Below are 19,373 nucleotides of genomic sequence, written 5' to 3'. Positions count from 1 at the left end.
AAGAGTGAAGACGTGAAGGCCCAGAGAACAGACATGAGCCCCGCATGCAAAGACTCATGGAAAGGTCCTTGCCATCACAGACAGGAAGCTGTGAGGTTCATATGAGTGCCCATGTACCTCTGCCAGGAGGAGGAACTGGATTTATTTGTTAATGGTTTCTAATTTTCCCTGGAGCAGATCAGTTAGCGATGTTGGTCTAGTCTGCCATCTTTTCCCAGACCAAATTATACACATTGCCATTCTTTCAGTTTGGGAGCTGCTACTATTTTATAGTTTATGGCCCCAGCCAGGCCTTCTTGTGTCCAGTTTGCACATAACATGTGCTTCAGGCACCACTGAGATGGCTACAAAGTCTTATTAATTAGCCAGAACATTTCCGTTTCTCTTCTTCTCTGCCTTTGAGGATGCCTGGCATCTGTATCTGGACAGGACCCTAGAGAGGCAGTCTGGCTCTCACCTGACAGGTGCGACCCTAGGGCCCAAGAGGTGATATTGCTTAAGGTCATTCAGTGACACCGAGTCCTGCTCTTTGATTAAAGCCTCCTCAGGTCTGTATTCACTTACAGAGGGACCTAGTCACGGCAAGTCTTCTAAGGCCAAACCCAGTGGAAATCAAACTGCTGTGTTATTGATAACACAAAGTAGTGCGAGAACTATCACCCCTGTTCTAAGGTAGGGAAAAGCGAGAGGGCAGGGGAAAGAAAGAAGAGATATATAAATGACCCAAACGACCCTATGGTAAATTATTGAAAGAGCTGTTCAGTGGTCTGTGTGTCTGTCTGTCTACATTCAGACTGCATTCAGAAAGCAGGTCACTCTGTACAACCCAGAGTGTTCCTTTCTTCAGAGATGGCTCGTTACACAGGCAGAACAACATGGCGCCATGATCATCCCAGTCTTAGCTGAGACATAGAACAGAATGTGGGCACCAGAGGAGAGCCCTTGACCATGTGCTGTCCCTTCAAGAGACAAGCTTCAAGGTCACCCCCCAGGAGACCTCCCCAGCCTCACTGATGAGGTCAGGTGTCCTCACTGTACATTCACGTGGCCTCTGCACCTTCCCTACTAGTTAAGGTTCATTGTGCTTTATCATGATGACTATATCACATCAGTCTCTAGCCATGCTCTACACTCACAGAGGGAAGGCTGACTATGTCTGTACTGTTCACCACCGCAGAAATCTAGTTGCCTAAGTGAGTACACCATTAACGTCTGATCAGCCCTTCTGCCCACACTTCCCCTTCCCCAAGTTTCTAAAACAAACCAACTGATGAGGATGCTGGGTGGCTCAGTCAGTTAAGCAGCTGCCTTTGGCTTAGGTCATGATCCCAGGGTCCTGGGGTCGAGCCCCACATCGGGCTCTCTGCTCGGCAGGGAGCCTGCTTCCCTTCTGTCTCTGCCTGCTGCTCTGCCTACTTGTGATCTCTCTCTCTCTCTGTCAAATAAATAAATAAAATCTTTAAAAAAAAAAAAGAAAAAAAAGAAAAAACAAATGTATCTAAATACAGAAGTGGTACAACCCAGAGTCCATCGTGACACAAGTAACTGCAAATTTATTAATAAATTTTGGGCTTCCCTAAGAAAGCTCAGAAGGCACTCTTCTGCACAAGAGAGCACACAGGACAGAGGGAACGGGGATGACAGCAGTGGCTCAAACACTGACTCCTCTATTACATAACAGAATTCAGAACATACTCTTCGAGCTACGAGAATTTGGTCTTTGTAACTTGTTAGGAAGGGAAGTTTCAGAAGCCTTGCAAAATGAACAGAAAGCTCCCTGAAGTGACCAAGGCCACCAAAGGCACTCAGAACCATGAGGAAATGACCCTCTGCTCCTCTTCCTGGAAATCATGTATGCATAGACTCTGACTGTCTAGGGCATTTTTGCTTCTGAAAAATGGTTATTCCTCTAGGTAGGTGGGGAGGGCTGGCATTGTTAGCCAAAAACAGTGTGACTATCCAATGGGTGGGTGTAATATGCATATTACTTCTGCTCTGAAAAATATCTGAGGCCAGATACACCTCTCAAACCTGATACATGAAGCATGAGTATGTATGAAACCACAGGGTACAGTGTTCCTTACAATTTAGTGTCCACCCTTCCTTCCTCACAAGAGGCACAGCTGTTAAGAGCAGCTCGGGAATGACCGTAGATGAAGGCAGCCAGGCTCCTAAGATGCTGTCACCCACTCCAAATGCCAAGTAGTCACCAAAAAAGCTGGAATTAGAATCTGACCTAGAGCCGTAGGCAACGTTGCTGAGGTTGATGTACAGGTAGAGTAGGCCTGAACCACTAGATGTTTCTTTAGATACACACACTACAGACAATGACCTTCAGACGGCCAGGAGCCAGGATAAGGATGGATTTCCAAAAAGTCCATGCAGAGCTGTCTGGGAGACCGGGCTAGAAATCTTTGGATGCCAAGTAGGAAAGAGCATGTCCCCCCAGGAGAAGCTGAGGTTCCAACCTTATAGGCCAGATATAAAAAAGAAATGTTGAAGGTCCCCTCTTGGCTGCCAGGCCAACCTGGATATATAAGTCATTTAGGAACAAAACAGAAGAGAGTCGAGATAGTGGCTGGTCTAGTCTAAGGAATGCTTTACGATTATAAAACTGGATTTCTTTCTTGATCCTTATAACTTCTCAAAAGTTTGCCAGTTTTATTAACTCTTGCTTACTCCTGTGTCCTTCCATGTAGCCCAACAGAGTAAATCCCATCAATGGAGAAGAGTCTATGTACACCTGCTTTGAAGACAAAGAGGACTTGCATTTCTCAGGGCCTCAGTTTCCCTATTTATAAAATAAGGTGTTTGGACTGGATGGTCTCTGGGAGAATGTGAGTCTTTTCCACGTCTTACCCTTCCCTTACTGCCTTGTCCAGAGGAGGAGTGTGATCTGGGAGCCCTCTGGGTTCAATGCCCTAGATTCTACTGAAGACAGAGGGCTCCCCCTTGCCAGTCACAGTCGGAATAGTGGCAGCAGATATGAAAAGAAGAGGAAGGCAGGCCAGCCCCCTAAATTCTGCAAGAATTCGAAGAGAACTGACCCAGATTCAAATGGGCACAGTGACATCTAGATTGGGTCTCCATGTGGTTTCCCAATAAATAATCTCATAGGTTGGTTAAAAGAAGAGCATGGCTGCACGAAGGCAGGAATGAGCCAAGGAGCCTGATGAACAAACAAGCCTGGAGTTTTGTGCCACAGGAAAAGCAACCTCTTCACACATACACAAATCCAACCTTTTTCCGTTGTAGCTTTTGCTTTTCCCTGAATTCTTCCATCTTCCTGGCCTCTTCTCTTAGAGTCTGGGCAAGCTGAATGTGACATTGGGCCACACTGTCTACTTCTGCAAAAAGAATTTTAAAAAAACAAGACAAAACAAAAAACAATACACAAGATCTACATAAGTCTGAATTCAAATACACAAAACCACACAAAACGTATGCACAAAATACTGAAGCAAGTGCTAAAAATAACGTACTTCACTCGGTCACCATTTATTGAGTGCTTCCATGTGCCCAGCCTTGCCTTGGCCACCACCAAGACCAAAGCTAGGAAATCCTTTAGCTTATCCTCCTACCACTGGCTGTCACTCATCTAGTCTGTGCCCAGGGCTGGACTGAAAAACAGCCAAGGCCCCAGCTCATGGAGCTTATGTGGTAGAAGATATCATAAAACCCCCTACGATTTCAAATTCAATACTTATTTCATATTAGATGACTCTAATAGTCTTTCTATCTCTAACATGAGCCTGAGCATTTGTGAGAAAGGTCATACGTGAAAATTTTGACTATCGATAGTTACTTCTAGATAGAAAGATGACTCGTGATTTCTTCCCCTTATTTTCTAAGATCTTTGCAATGAGCATGGCTTATCTTTATAACAACAACAACAACAACAAAATTCTTTTTTTACTTGTTCTAAGAAAACTAATTGAAGCATGGTATTAAAGCTAGAAAGACTGACAGATCTGACCCAAGAAAAAATTTTAAACTTGTGTGTGTCAAAACAACCTTGAACGAAGTTCGAAGATACCTGACAAACTGGAAAAAATATTAGTAACTTACATAAAAAGAGAGTAAATAGCTATATAAAAGAACTTTTATGACTCAAAAGAAATATATATATATAAATATATATATATATTCCATTATAAAAAACTGCTTAAAGAACATGACATTTTTTTAAAGATTGGCTAAATGGCCAATAAACATTTGAAAACGTATTCAGCCTTAAAGCTATTGAAGGAAATGTAAAACTTGAAACCCCAGAATATATAATTTTTTGCTTTTAAGTTGGGGAAATTTTTTGAAGTGTGAAAATTCTTCATTTTGGCAAGCATGGGGAAAAACAGCACCTTTGGTGGAAGGAAAAATCAGTACAACCTTTCTGGAGGAAGTCTGGCATTTTGTAAGATCAAAATTTTCTTTCTTTCTTTCTTTCTTTTTTTTTTTGAAGATTTCATTTTTAAGTAATCTCTATACTCGGTGTGGAGCTTCAACTCACAATCCTGTGAGATCAAGAGTCACATTCTCCACTGACCAAGCTAGCCAGGTGCCCCTCAGAACTTTCAAATGTGAAAGAATAATGCAGACCCATGTGAACTGAAATTGGAAGATGCTTAGATAATATTCAGAAAAACAAATTGTAGAGAGCTAGGTATAGTATGATCTCATTCATACAAAAACTCATGTCTATGTGTGTGTGTGTGTGTCTGCAATTTAAGAAAGAGAAGGAGAATTACAAATGCATAGAGAAAGGTCTAGAGAGATAACCTACCAAACTTCTAGCATGATTAAAACATTGATATTTTCAGGGGAACCTCAGTGACTCAGTTGGTTAAGCATCTGACTTAGTCTCAGGTCATGATCTTGGGTCCTGAGGCCCAATAGGCTCCCTGCTCAGCAGAGTCTGCTTGTCCTTCTCCCTCTGCCCCTCCTCCTGCTTCTGCTTTCTCTCTCAAATAAATAAATAAAATTTTAAAAAAATTAAAAAAGAACTGAACAGAAATTTTAGAAATAAAAAAACACACTAATGGAGATTTAAAAAAACTCAACGGATGGGCTTAAGAATGGAAGAGACAGGGGCACCTGGGTGGCTCAATGGGTTAAAGCCTCTGCCTTCGGCTCAGGTCATGATCCTGGGGTCCTGGGATCAAGCCCCGCATCGGGCTCTCTGCTCAGCAGGGAGCCTGCTTCCTCCTCTCTCTCTGCCTGCCTCTCTGCCTACTTATGATCTCTGTCTGTCAAATAAATAAATAAAATCTTTAAAAAAAATTGATATTTTTATTTCAAAATTGATTTTAAAACATAGGATCTAGGATGTCCTAACCTCATAGATTCTGTACCACTGAAACAGTATCATCCTATTTATTTATATGAATAGACATATTCGTGTATAATTTTAATTGCATAAAAACATCTGGAGTCACATTCACCAATAATTGTTTATTGCTAGAACGTGAAAGTTGAAATGTTCACTATCTTCTTGATAGTTGTCTAACTAGTTAGTTGTTTGTTTGAATTTTTAAGACAAATATATATAAATGTATGGTTTTTTTTAATAAGAAGGAAATAAAACTATTTTGGGGGGAAAAAGAAAATAAGTTAAGTATGAACAAGTTTATAGGCTTAAGAGACCGAGCCTAGGCTGAAGCTCCCTTGGCCCACATGTTTAGGCCTGTGGGGTATCTAAGGAATAAGAAACATAAAAAAGATTTCCACCTGGAGAAATGTATTTATTAGTGGTTAAAGAGGGAAGAAGACACCTTCTATGGAAACGTTAGGATGAATATCTATTTAGCTAATATTTACAAACATCTAGAACCAGTCAACCAGCTACAGAAACACTTTAAGCACATATCATGTCTACAGTGTCATGTTAAAATCGCTAGCTTGGAAGCACCAGGTATTGGGAAGAACAGAAAGCCTTAAAGGCACTTTCTGGGAATTGGCCTGGGGACTATTAGAACTGAAATGGGAGACGCCTGGCTGGTCAGTTGGTAGAGCGTACAACTCTCGATCTTGATCCACGACCATGAACTCAAACCCCATGTTGGGCGTAGAGATTACTTTAAAAAAAAAGAAAAAGGAAAAGAAAAAAAAGAAGTGGGGACACCTGGGTGGCTCAGTAGGTTAAGCATCTACCTCCAAGTCAGGTCATGATCCCAGAGTCCTGAGATGGGCCTCCCTGCTCAGCGGGGTGTCTGCTTCTCCCTCTCCCTCTGCCCCTCCTCCCCTGCTGTGTTCTCTCTTTCTCAAATAAGTAAATAAATAGAACTGGACAGGACCCCTTAAAGGCCAAAGTGCCAGGGTCTTGCCCTGGATTTCAAGTGTGAGAACCGCTGCTCTAAGGGATTCAAATGCACATCACGATGTGGGGGTGTGGAGGATGGGTTCTCCTGCTCTTTTCAACTCTGCAGAGCTCCTTCTCATCTTGGGAGCTGCTCTAATTTTTTTTTCACCCAATATGAGATTGCTGTTCAAATTAAAACCCACTTCTAGGACAGACAGACTCAGCACCTGCCAGGGCCAGCAAACACAGTTTAGAGAATCACTTACGCTGCTTGAAGACCTCCAGGGCCCGCTTCAGGGTGCTAAAAAACAAGCACATGTATAGTTTCAGTTCTGGAAACCGGCTTTGCAATTTCATAATGCCACCGCATGCTTCTCCCTGCCTGAATCTCACGGCCTGCCAGCTCAACTCTTCCTGTGAGCTTGGGAAGACCGCAAAGGATCAAGACTTTGGCCGTTCACTTTCCTCTTTCTCACTCTCTTTCAATCCCAGGCATAAGCTTCTCCACTGTCCACCTGGGTAGAGCAAGATGACAAAATTCCTCATGCTTCCTTTCCCCCAATGGTATTATAGGAGTTATGGTCCCTTTCTCAAAAAATACCGGTCCTTGGGGCACCTGGATGGCTCAGTGGGTTAAGGCCTCTGCCTTCAGCTCAGGTCATGATCTCAGGGTCCTGGGATCAAGCCCCGCATCGGGCTCTCTGCTCAGCGGGGAGCCTGCTTCCTCCTCTCTCTCTGCCTGCCTCTCTGCCTACTTGTGATCTCTGTCTGTCAAATAAATAAATTAAAAAAAAAAAAGAATACCGGTCCTTCTTTAAGGTATGATCACTAGAAATATGGATACAGGGGCGCCTGGGTGGCTCAGTGGGTTAAAGCCTCTGCCTTCGGCTCAGGTCACGATCCCGGGGTCTTGGGATCGAGCCCCGCGTCGGGCTCTCTGCTCAGCGAGGAGCCTGCTTCCTTCTCTCTCTCTGCCTGCTTCTCTGCCTACTTGTGATCTCCGTCTGTCAAATAAATAAATAAAATCTCTAAAAAAAAAAATAAGAAATATGGATACAAGCCAGTAAAGGAAGGGTTCAAACTCTGGCTCCTGATTGCCCCCTATTTCCATTCATCAACCATGTGCTCCTTGAACATAAACTATGAGCCACATGTTGTGGCAGATGTTAAAGATTCAATGGTACAAGACAGACATGGTCCCAGACCTCAGGCTCTAATGGGGGAGACACTAAACACATTGCATTAGTGTTCCATTGCTGAATAACAAATTACCACAAATTTAGCAGCTTAAAACAACAGACATTTATTACCTCACGGTTTTGGTGGGGAAAGACCCTGACTCATTTTTCACACCTTCTCTTGATCTCCCCCCATCCTCTTATAGCCCATGGTTCCTCCACCTGTGGAGACCCCCTTGCCTGTGGTTTGAGTTTCCCCCCATCCTATACTTCTTAAGTAAACCTTCTTCTGAGGTCACTTGGCCCTGGGAATGTTCTTACTCATGCTGCCTTCATAGAAGCAGATCTCACTGGGCTCAGTCAGGCCCCCCAAGTAGGAATGGAACTTTGTGAATTCACCGTCCCCCAGCCCCCACAGCATAAGATCATGGATCACTTCCTATATGTATATATGTGTGTAGCAAGTTTTATGACTTTGCAAAGTAAAAACCCTTGTCTCTTCCAGCTGACCACATCTTCTAGCTCTTTCGCTTTTTGCTGTTCATTTATCCCAAAAGAGAGGATTCTTCTTTCTCCCTGCTTTTTTTCACACAAATATTCCCAATTATTACAAAGACATCAAGCAGAAAAACATAACTGCACATTCTCCATTCACTTTACCCATCTAATGATATGAACACAATGTACTAGAAAGTATCCCATCGGACAAATGTGCCAGCGGTCCAGAAGAACGAATGAGCTTCACGAAGTACAGACTTACTACTGGAATTACTGAGATACGCAGAGGGATATGGCAGCAGGTACAACCAGAAGTCTTTCTCAACGGGGAGTCGTGGAGCTGAAACCTGCCTTACCCATAAATTGTCCAGGGTGTAAAATTTTTCTCCCACCTGAAGGGCCACTAAAAGGGCAGTTCAAATAGCTCTTTCATTTGTCATTAGCGTTGTTGCCTCATATCATCACTTAATTGCTATTTCCCTTGTTCAGGGCATGATGACAATCCAGAGACAGAATCGGAACCTTGGGGATGGTGGCCCAGCAATGTCGTCTCCTCTCTTCCCTAGGGTTCTTCTTCTTTTTTTTCTTTTTTTAATTTTTTATTTCTTTTCAGCGTAACAGTATTCATTGTTTTTTCACCACACCCAATGCTCCATGCAATCCATGCTCTCCCTAATACCCACCACCTGGTTCCTCCGATCTCCCACCCCCCGCCCCTTCAAAACCCTCAGGTTGTTTTTCAGAGTCCATAGTCTCTCATGGTTCACCCTTCCAATTTCCCTCAACTCCCTTCTCCTCTCCATCTCCCCTTGTCCTCCATGTTATTTGTTATGCTCCACAAATAAGTGAAACCATATGATAATTGACTCTCTCTACTTGACTTATTTCACTCAGCATAATCTCTTCCAGTCCCGTCCACGTTGCTACAAAAGTTGGGTATTCATTCTTTCTGATGGAGGCATAATACTCCACAGTGTATATGGACCACGTCTTCCTTATCCATTCGTCCGTTGAAGGGCATCTTTGTTCTTTCCACAGTTTGGCGACCGTGGCCATTGCTGCTATAAACATTGGGGTACAGATGGCCCTTCTTTTCACTACATCTGTATCTTTGGGGTAAATACCCAGTAGTGAAATTGCAGGGTCATAGGGAAGCTCTATTTTTAATTTCTTGAGGAATCTCCACACTGTTCTCCAAAGTGGCTGCACCAACTTGCATTCCCACCAACAGTGTAAGAGGGTTCCCCCTTCTCCACATCCTCTCAAACACATGTTGTTTCCTGTCTTGCTAATTTCAGCCATTCTAACTGGTATAAGGTGGTATCTCAATGTGGTTTTAATTTGAATCTCCCTGATGGCTAGTGATGATGAACATTTTTTCATGTGTCTGATAGCCATTTATACGTCTTCATTGGAGAAGTGTCTGTTCATATCTTCTGCCCATTTTTTAATATGATTGTCTGTTTTGTGTGTGTTGAGTTTGAGGAGTTCTTTATAGATCCTGGATATCAACCTTTTGTCTGTACTGTCATTTGCAAATATCTTCTCCCATTCCGTGGGTTGCCTCTTTGCTTTGTTGACTGTTTCCTTTGCTGTGCAGAAGCTTTTGATCTTGATGAAGTCCCAAAAGTTCATTTTCGCTTTTGTTTCCTTTGCCTTTGGAGACATATCTTCAAAGAAGTTGCTGTGGCTGATATCGAAGAGGTTACTGCCTATGTTCTCCTCTAGGATTCTGATGGATTCCTGTCTCACGTTGAGGTCTTTTATCCATTTCAAGTTTATCTTTGTGTACGGTGTAAGAGAATGGTCGAGTTTCATTCTTCTACATATAGCTGTCCAGTTTTCCCAGCACCATTTATTGAAGAGACTGTCTTTTTTCCACTGGATATTTTTTCTAGGTTCTTCTTTGTGGGAAGAGAAAATATCCTACCACCCTTTAAATAAGCGCTTTGGCCTTAAACCCTAATGCAGCCCCTTAGAGACCCGCGTCTCTCAGTGTGGTCCAGGAGATGGAAAAGTCTAACTAGTCCACGCAGAAACAGAGTCTTGCACTCTTACCCAGGGCCCCTTCCTAAAGATCAACCTGGAGGTACCAGAAACAGAAGTCACCTAAATAACCTTCCATGTCAACCGTGGAGACACCATTGCCAGGAATCATTCCCCATTGCATCTTTCTCTCCAAGCTACACTCTTAGAAGGAACATTGCCTGCTTTTTGTCACAGAACAGAGAGAATAATGCAGAGCCTCTCTATGAATCTGCTAAGTTAGAGGTCAAATGTGTATGAATATAATAAATATCATTTTGGATCAGGGCGCCTGGGTGGCTCAGTCTGTTAAGCGTCTGACTCCTGGTTTTGGCTCAGGGCTTCATCTCAGGGTCCTGGGATTGAGCCCCGCACCAGGCTCCCTGCTCAGCAGGGAGTCTGCCTGAGATTCTCTCTCTGCCTCTTCCCCCAATGCTCGCTCTCTCACTTCCTCTCTCTCAAATAAGTAGATAAATATTTTTAAAAATATATATCAATTTGGATTAGACTCCTTCCGCTAAATATTGAAGAGCTTGATAAATATCAATGCAGGAGCCTGTATGACTGCCCATGAAGCCACCAGCCCTGTAGATGAGAGGCAGTGTGTTCTAAAGCCATATCTGTATTCAGTGAGTGAGGAAAAATAAATCCTCATACAGAAACCTCCCATCAGTGGTGAGAACCATAAAATGGCGCAAAGACAATCTCTCACAGTTGTCACAAACAGCATTCACGCACGTGCCTAAACCCCTCTATCAAACGTCTGGTATAAAATTAATGTAATCCTCCCTAGGAAACAGGATACAGAGAAAAAGACTTCAAATTAAATCTAGAAGATTTTACTAATGGGTCGTGGCTTCATAGTTCATTCGAGCCTTCTTTCTATTTTTCTGTATTTTTCACAAATGGAAATAAGGGGGAGGGAAATAATTATAAACTATTTTCACCCAACACATGTCACCCCACGGGCCAGCTCTGTCTGCTGAAGCGATGGGGGCTCCCGGTAGTACTGGTTGATCAGGAACCCAGAAGGAAGCGTGGCACCTACTTGATCTCTGACTGTCCACACGGCTTCTTCCTGGAGAGGTTGAGAAGGTCTTTGCCATACTTCTCCTCAATCGATGCCCTGAGGGAAACAGGAGAGAGCTCTGAGTCCTTCCTTCTTGGGGTTGATTCTTAGTTAAAACACATGGCACTCCCCTCGAGGGCAAAACTGCACCTCTGACAGGAGAAGCTCAGACATAACACCATTCTCTAAAAGGCAGAACTCCCTCTACCCAACCAGAAGAACTGTGAGAAGATCAGTAGGCCTTCATCTCTAAGTCACCAGCATGGACATCACAGCAGAACCAGACACCGCTCCCTGACAAGCACAGGCTAGGGCGTTACAGACTAATTATTTAAAACTATGACCCAAGGATTTATTTGCCAAAAATTGATTTTTATTTATAATTATATACATATACTTAAGTGGAATAAGATATTTCCACCAAATGCTGCACTCCTGAGGCTCACCCCTCCTCCCATGTTCTCGAAGAGTATCCCTTTAACCATCCTATAGAGTTCCTCATTCATAGTCAATTCAAAGACATAGCTAAACAGCAGCAATGAGAGGGAAATTTCAGAATACAGGCTCTGCAGTTGGCAGGTCTCACAAGAACAACTGATTGTTACTTGGTGTAGCATGGTCTGTCTAATGTGCCAAATATCCCCATTCCCCATCCATTATGGTGTCCTAGAGACCATAGCAGGTACACTGTACCAGATTCCAGGACCTGACTTTCCTAGGTTTGAAACCAGATCTATCCTTTCTTCGTTGTGTGACCTTAGACAAGTTACATAACCTCTCTGAGCCTCAGTTTCTTCCACTGTAAAATAAGGATGATAAAACTCACCACACAGGGTTAGTAGGAGAATGAATGAGATAATGTATGCAAAATATATGGTAGTTTATATGTGTATTGGCAAGCTTTCATTAAGTGGCAGCTAGTAACATAGTCTCATTTAATTGCCCCTAGCTACTGGCTGCAAGGTGATGATCCTCATTTTTATATTCTTCATTTCCTGCTCATATCAGGAGCTTGGTATATAAGCTGGCACCATCCAGGGTTCTATGGGTGAGAGAGTCCACAGACTAGAGGTACAAGGGACAAAATAGGTTCATTTCCTTATGAACCAGTGGAAGACCTCAGACTGGAATGTTCTATAGAATGTTTCCTAAAAGGAAGAAGGAGGTAGGGGAGGTGGAAGAGGGGATAATGTTCCGGGGAGAAGAAGAGAAGGTGGGGGGAATTTGACCTGGACTTTGAAGGATGGGGAGAATTCACTTAGGCATCAGGGAGAAGGGAGGACATCCAGGTGGGAAATAATAGAGTAAAGATGTACAGGCAGAGACCTCCAAAGCATACTAATCAACTCTGGCTGGCATGGTGGGGGGGGGGGTGTACTGAGTGAGAATGTATGAAACAGAAAGTAAAGGAAGGGAAAGAACAGTTCTGCACAAGGAACAAGCACATCCTCCCGGAAGGTCACCTGCCCTTCTGCCCAGAGCTGATGAGTCATAAGCACAGGGTCTCTGTGTGTGAGGCCTCTGGAGCTGCCACTTTGTAAGTTCCCATGGTAAGTTAATTACCGAACTTCATTTGAAAAGCTACTCTTCTGGGGCGCCTGGGTGGTTCAGTTGGTTAAGCACTGACTCTTGGTTTCATCTCAGGTCATGATCTCAGAGTCCTGGCACGGAGCCCTGAATCGGGCTCCCTGCTCAGCGGGGTGTCTGTCCTCCCTCTCCCCCTTCCCCCCGCTTGTGCCCCATGCTCGCTCTCTCATGCACATTCTCTCTCAAATAAAAAAATCTTTAAAAAAAAAAAAAAAGATTCTCTCTTTCCCTTGCCCTCACCAACTTGTGCATTCTCTCATGCTCTCTTAAAAAAAAAAAATAACTAAATAAAATTGAATAAAATAATAGGGCAGTGATATTTGTAAAACTTTTGTTTTATGCATGTGTGTACTAGGTGGCAGTGTAAAATTTTTTTATTATTTCTTTCTTCTTTAAAAAACTTTATTTTTTTCTTTTTATTTTATTTCTTCTGAGGGTTTCATTTAAAAAAACAGATGGAGGGACGCCTGGGTGGCTCAGTTGGTTAAGCGGCTGCCTTCGGCTCAGGTCATGATCCCAGCGTCCTGGGATCGAGTCCCACATTGGGCTCCTTGCTCGGCGGGAAGCCTGCTTCGCCTTCTGCCTCTGCCTGCCACTCTGTCTGCCTGTGCTCTCCCTCTCTCTCTCTCTGACTAATAAATAAATAAAATCTTAAAAAAGAATTTTTTTTTAACAGGTGGACACCCCTGATTTCCATCACCATCCCCATTGTGTCAGGGGTCTCTTGGGTGGTCCTGCCTGGGCAACAGAAGCTTCCATCAGTAACCAATGCCTCCTCCTGGGTGTATGGCAAGGTTAGTTCCTTCCCGAGAAAATGTATAAAAGCCCTTCCTGGAGGAGGAGCTCAAAAATCAAGGGACAAGGGTACCTGGGTGGCTCAGTGGGTTAAAGCCTCTGCCTTCGGCTCAGGTCGTGATCCCAGGGTCCTGGGATCGAGCCCTGCATCGGGCTCTCCGCTCAGCAGGGAGCCTGCTACCTCCTCTCTCTCTGCCTGCTTCTCTGCCTACTTGTGATCTCTGTCAAATAAATAAATAAATAATCTTTAAAAAAAAAAATCAAGGGACATTCTGTAATCTGTGTATCTTATAGTTGTGAAACACCTGTTTGCTGCTACCTTGTCAGAGCTCTGCTGGACAAAGGAGGAAGCCCACCTCCTGTGCCCATCAGGAGAAAGGAACACTGTAAGTTGGCGTCACCACTGTCAACCAGCTTGGGTAGAAGAGGGAGGCTGGTCCCTCAAAGGAGGGGGTACAGTGGCTAGCTCCCTGGAGACCGAGGGTGGACGGACCTCTCTCCACCCATCCCTCCAGCCAGAGCTCCAGTTCCCTGGGGACTTTCAAGGAGTGGACAACCATAAACTTGTGATGTTACCCAATGTTCTCTTGAGAAGAAAATAAAAACACTTAATGGAAAAACATGTTGACGTCTGGATCTCCAAGTTATAAACCTCTTACTCAGTGTGATACAAATAGAATCTGTTCACTAATTTGGGTCCCGGCAACAACCCCAATCTTGGGCCAAAATTCCCTCCGAGGTGCTCCTTCATCCAAAATCACTGGGAAACTGAGTATTCTGCTGGGATAAGATTTTCCACAAAACTAACTTACCCTATTAAGTATGGAATTTTTTTAAAAAGTCCTATCCATTAAAAAAAGAAAAGGAAAGGAAAAATCCTCTAAACTGGCATGGACCGCCCTGAACACCAAGCCCCCTGCCTGCCAGAATGCTGCGACCCGCTGCCATCTTTCTCAGGGCTCTGTGGTCCCGCCACCCCACCCCAGCCTCTGAATCAGCTAAGTCTTGCTCTTCTCCTCCTGCAAGCTTGCTATTCTCCCACAGACACGAGGCTACTCCTCCACCTATGAAACCCACACCGCCCTCCGAGAGCCCTCAAAGGTCCTGTCTGTCCCCCTCTGGACTGACCAGTCTTTCACAGTTTCCCTCTCCCATGAGGTTTTTAGTGCTACGTCTATCACTTCACTTCGCATTTTATGATATTTTGTGCACTGCTTCATTCCTAAATCTCCTGTCATGGATTTCTAAGAGCTCTAGGACAGATATAACCATTTGCGTCTCGGGGACCATCCCACAAGCTAGAACAGAGGGCCTGTGGATCCCCCTGAAGACAAACAGAAAGTGTAAATGGTTCCTTTGAATGGGAGGGTTTTGTCTCCCCCTCCGTCTTTGAGAAGAAGAGCAAGTACCTCTCTTTCAGGAAGTCTTCAAACTCTTTGCAGTTCTTGCGGCCGTTGTTGAGGTGCTGGATGAGGCAGTCGTAGCCCGCGGTGCTGAGGATGTCCGTGCTCTGGTGAGAAACAACATGGCGTCAGAGCGGGGACCGTGAGGACGGCAGCCCCAGGCCTGAAGGGCGCACGGGGCCGAGCGCAGGGGGGAGGCCGGCGGTGGGAAGTTTCGACGCACTTCACCTCCAAGACGGATGTGACCAAAGAGGATGAAATAGAAGACTGTAAGCATGTTTGCAGCTATGGGAGAACTGTCAAAGTTACGAAGGGGAAGGGCCACGAAACAGGAAGTGACAGGTCAGAGAGCTCACATGGACGAGAGGGCTGGCCAGACTCTGTCCCTCTCTGGGCCCCCACCCAGAACTGGGACCAGGGCTACACAATTTTCCCTTTGTCCTTAAACTTGTCACAGAGCTTGACACGGACACCCCTTCCCACAAACAATAAGCCTGGTGTGCCCAGTGAGGGTGGAGGGTATCCCTGCAAAGAGCCAGGCCCCAGGAGCCGAGAGGGGGCCCACTGCCCACTGGGAAACATGAAGGGAACCAGTACGATCCATCACAGGGTCACTGGCTGACCCCAGTTGGTGATGGGGGTGGGGGTGATTAAGAATTTTTTTTTCATTTTAAATTAGCAATTTATACATATTTGATACTACTGTGCACTGGGAGGTTGGAAGAAGCTACCTTAGTCCCCAAAGCAGCAGCCCCAGAGGCAGTACATTTTTTTAATCAAAGTCCTTCAGCCCCTCAAACCAACCAGTCAGGGGCTCAAGAATATCCCCTGAAGTGTCCCCTAATGAGGCTGGTTCCCTGGCTTCTACCTCCACATGCATACAACAAGCTGCCTGATTCAGGCTCCGGGCCCTTAGGGAGATTAGTTGGCTGCCCCTGGGTGTGCCCTGAGGAACTCTGAACTCACCCACCCCTAGCCCAGCCCAGGTGACCACCCCTTCCCAGGCCCAGTCAGCGGAAGGGGGTACCACTCTGCCACTGGCGGTGACTGGGGGACTCCTGAAGACACCTCTCTGCTTAGCCCCGGGCACCAGAGAAGCAGAATTTCTCTCTTCCATTTGCTGCCACTTACACTGGGTCCCTCGAAGTCAGGGTCCCAGAGAGATCCAGCAGGACCCAGGCTTGAGGCTGATTTTAACATGGCATTCAGAAACCTCACTGGCCATAACTCACACTGCATTTTTAAAGATGGATTATTGCGGCATCTGGGTGGCTCAGTCGTTAAGCGTCTGACTTTGGCTCGGGTCATGATCCCATGGTCCTGGGATCGAGCCCCACATTGGGCTCCCTGCTCAGCAGGGAGCCTACTTCTCGCTCTGCCTCTACCTGTCGCTCTGCCTACTTGTGCTGTCTATCTCTCTATCAGATAAATAAATAAAATATTTTAAAAAATAAACAAATAAGGGCGCCTGGGTGGCTCAGTGGGTTAAGCCTCTGCCTTTGGCTCAGGTCATGATCCCAGGGTCCTGGGATCGAGGCCCACATCAGGCTCTCTGCTCAGCAGGAAGCCTGCTTCCCCCCACCCCCTGCCTGCCTCTCTGCCTACTTGTGATCTCTCTGTGTGTCAAATAAATAAATAAAATCTTTAAAAAAAAATAAAAAATAAACAAATAAAATAAAGATGGGTTATTATCAGAATAGTCAATTTTACATATACAATTAAATCTAAGTAAGAAATGCCTTTAATTCTATGAATTCTAGCTATTGTTTCAGCATAGATTTAGGCCTCGAGAAGCCTAAGGAAATAGCTTCCCCAAAGCTTTGTTTCTCCCCCCGCCGCTCCATACACACTTCTGTCTCAGCTGGGTAGGCGTCTTACAATTTCCCACAATGCAGTGTTCCATGGCAACTCTAAGACAACGTTTACATTATCCCCTCCTGAATCCAAATCCAACCCCTAAGTTCTCTGGAAGCCCCCTCTGAGTGGCCCTGACACCCCCTCCCCTGGGCTCTCAGAGCACCCAGCTTCTGAATTTCCTGCTCGGTGTCTACCGCACGAAGAACCTTGCTGTCCCAACTCTTCAGCAAGTTCCCTGCAGCTTTTCCCAGTCTGGGGCACTCCCGCACACACACCACCAAATCCTCTAGCTTCATATGATGCACACCGAAGGTCTACAGTAAAATTCTGTAGGATGGAAATGCCTCTGCGTTCCAGCCAGATGCATCTGAGGATGAGGATGAAAATGGACTCCGGAGTGAATGAGTGAATGAATGGTTACACAGGGCCACGGTCAATGGTAGTTTGTAGACAGAAGAGCTTTGCCTTTCCCAGAGAAAAGCCCTTGGGTTCCCTGTGTTATGATATGCATTTGAAAAAGATAGTTCCCTTTTTCTTAATGAAAGGTGCAGACACTATTAGACTGGGCAGGAAGGATGAGAGCTAGACCAGGGTTTCATGGAAACAAACCAGATCATTAGGTCTCCTGGCTCTCAGCCTTAAAAAACCAGAACTGCTGCTTCAGAGCAGTGACTGGGCTACAGAGGTGACCAAGAAAGGAAATCCCCAAGGATATGGAGGGCCAAGTAGGCTAGAAGACTGTATGAGTGCAAAACCGGCATCACAGGTCTGCCATCAGAAGTGATAACCACCCCCCCCCCCAAAAAAAGAAGTGATAACCCCATAAACCCAATATCCTCAGCTTGGTAAACAGAGCCCCCTCAACAGTATCCCTGACTTCTCTCCCTGAGCTTTTTTCCCATACTGGGTCTCTTCCCCTGATCTCCAAATAAACAGTTTATGTCTCTACCCCAGGACTTTTACACATGCTCCCCCCCCCATGGTGGGAATGGCATTTCCTCCTCTTCACTTACGCCCCCCTTTGCTTCAGAGCTAGTTCAAATTGCATTTCCTCTCTGGAGTCTTCCTCAAGTAATTCCCACTATAGTCTTCTTCTCTTCCTCTTCTGAACGCCAAGAGTGTTTAATGCCTATTCCTCTATTTGGCTCTTATTCTATATTATTTTATGTCATTAGTTAACATCTTTTTAAAAACTAGCTAATTCCTTAAAAGATTTCTGGATTACACCCAACTTTTACCTCCCAAAGCAACTTCAACGTTAACGTTAACTTCAACTTCAACGTGCTTGAGAAATGCCTGTTAACTGTATGCCAACTACAGACAAGATACTAACAAGGTTCCAAAGCCCTCATTAGAGTTCTTGCCATCAAGGATCCTGTTGTCCATTTAGGGAGTCAGTAAAAGACATTTACATAAAACAAATGTGCATGCACAAGGAAAATTAGAGACTAAATATATAAGACTATAAAGAGAAAATATATAATGAATGAGGTAGAGAAGAAAAATTAGGCTTGGGTCATCAGCAAAGAGAAGAAATAAGATTTAAACTGAGTCTTTTAGAATGACTGGGATTCACACAAGAAATCGGAAAATATTTCAAACCAACTGATAATGAAGAAAATGATACATCAACATTTGTGAGATGTAGCAAAATAGTGCTTAAAGGGGAACTTGGAGCTCTAAATGCTTAAAGAGAAAAAAAAGTTTTTAAAAGTAATGATCGGGGCACCTGGGTTGCTCAGTGTGTTAAGGCCTCTGCCTTCGGCTCAGGTCATGATCCCAGGGTCCTGGGATCGAGCCCCACGTCGGGCTCTCTGCTCAGCGGGAAGCCTGCTTCCCCCTCTCTCTCTGCCTGCCTCTCTGCCTACTTGTGATCTCTGTCTGTCAAATAAATAAATAAAATCTTAAAAAAAAAATAAAAGTAATGATCTAAGCCTTCACTTAATGGAAGTAGGAAAAAAGAATGAATGAAATCCATAGTAAGTAGAAGGAAGGAAATAAAAATAGTGGAACATAAATAAAATAAAAAATAAAAATAGTGGAACACAATGACACAGAAATGGACAAATAAAAAGTGTTCATGAAAAATTGTTTACCTTCACCTGGAAATTCAAATTAAAGTCACAGTAATATCTACTTCATGCCCATGCCCACTAAAATAGCTAAAATAAAAACTCAACATTGAATGTAGGCAGGAATGCTGAACTATGAGAACTCTCACACCTTGCTGATGGGAATGTAAAAATGGTACATTTTTAAAAGTAGCAAATTCTCAAAAAGATAAATATATACATATCCCATGACCCAAAGTTCCACCCATTTCGCATTTACCCAAGCGAAATGAAAATATATGTCCACAAAAAGACTTGCACGAGAATCGTCGTAGGAGTGTTAGACCCAATAACCCCAAACCGGAAACAACCCAAATGTCTAACAACTGATGAATGGCAAACAATGTGTGTTAAGTCCATACAATGGGATAATACTCAGCGATAGAAAGACAGAACTACTGATCCATGAAACCACCTGGATGGATCTCAACGTCATGCCAGTGAAAGATGCAACACAAGTATTTACTGTGTAATGTTACTCACAGGACATTCTAGGACAGGCACTACTAGGACATATTTCTTGGTAAAAGAGATAACAGTGATTGCCTGAGCCAG

General features: G+C 44.3%; 1 protein-coding gene across 1 annotated transcript in view; it reads right to left on the bottom strand.

Moving 5' to 3' along the window:
• The window catches only part of PSTPIP2 (proline-serine-threonine phosphatase interacting protein 2), a 71,228-nt gene that overhangs the window by 19,579 nt on the left and 32,276 nt on the right, over positions 1-19,373 (bottom strand). The window contains exons 2-5 of the mRNA XM_080822014.1: positions 14,857-14,957; positions 11,045-11,122; positions 6,562-6,596; positions 3,241-3,347 (exon numbers count right to left, since the gene is read on the bottom strand). Of these exons, the coding sequence (XP_080678140.1) occupies positions 3,241-3,347; positions 6,562-6,596; positions 11,045-11,122; positions 14,857-14,957 (321 nt within the window). The remainder of the gene's footprint in view (positions 1-3,240; positions 3,348-6,561; positions 6,597-11,044; positions 11,123-14,856; positions 14,958-19,373) is intronic.

Source organism: Martes martes (genome assembly GCF_963455335.1).
Source record: "Martes martes genome assembly, chromosome: 13".
In the NCBI taxonomy this organism is placed as follows: domain Eukaryota; kingdom Metazoa; phylum Chordata; class Mammalia; order Carnivora; family Mustelidae; genus Martes; species Martes martes.
This window is presented reverse-complemented; position numbering and strand designations above follow the sequence as displayed.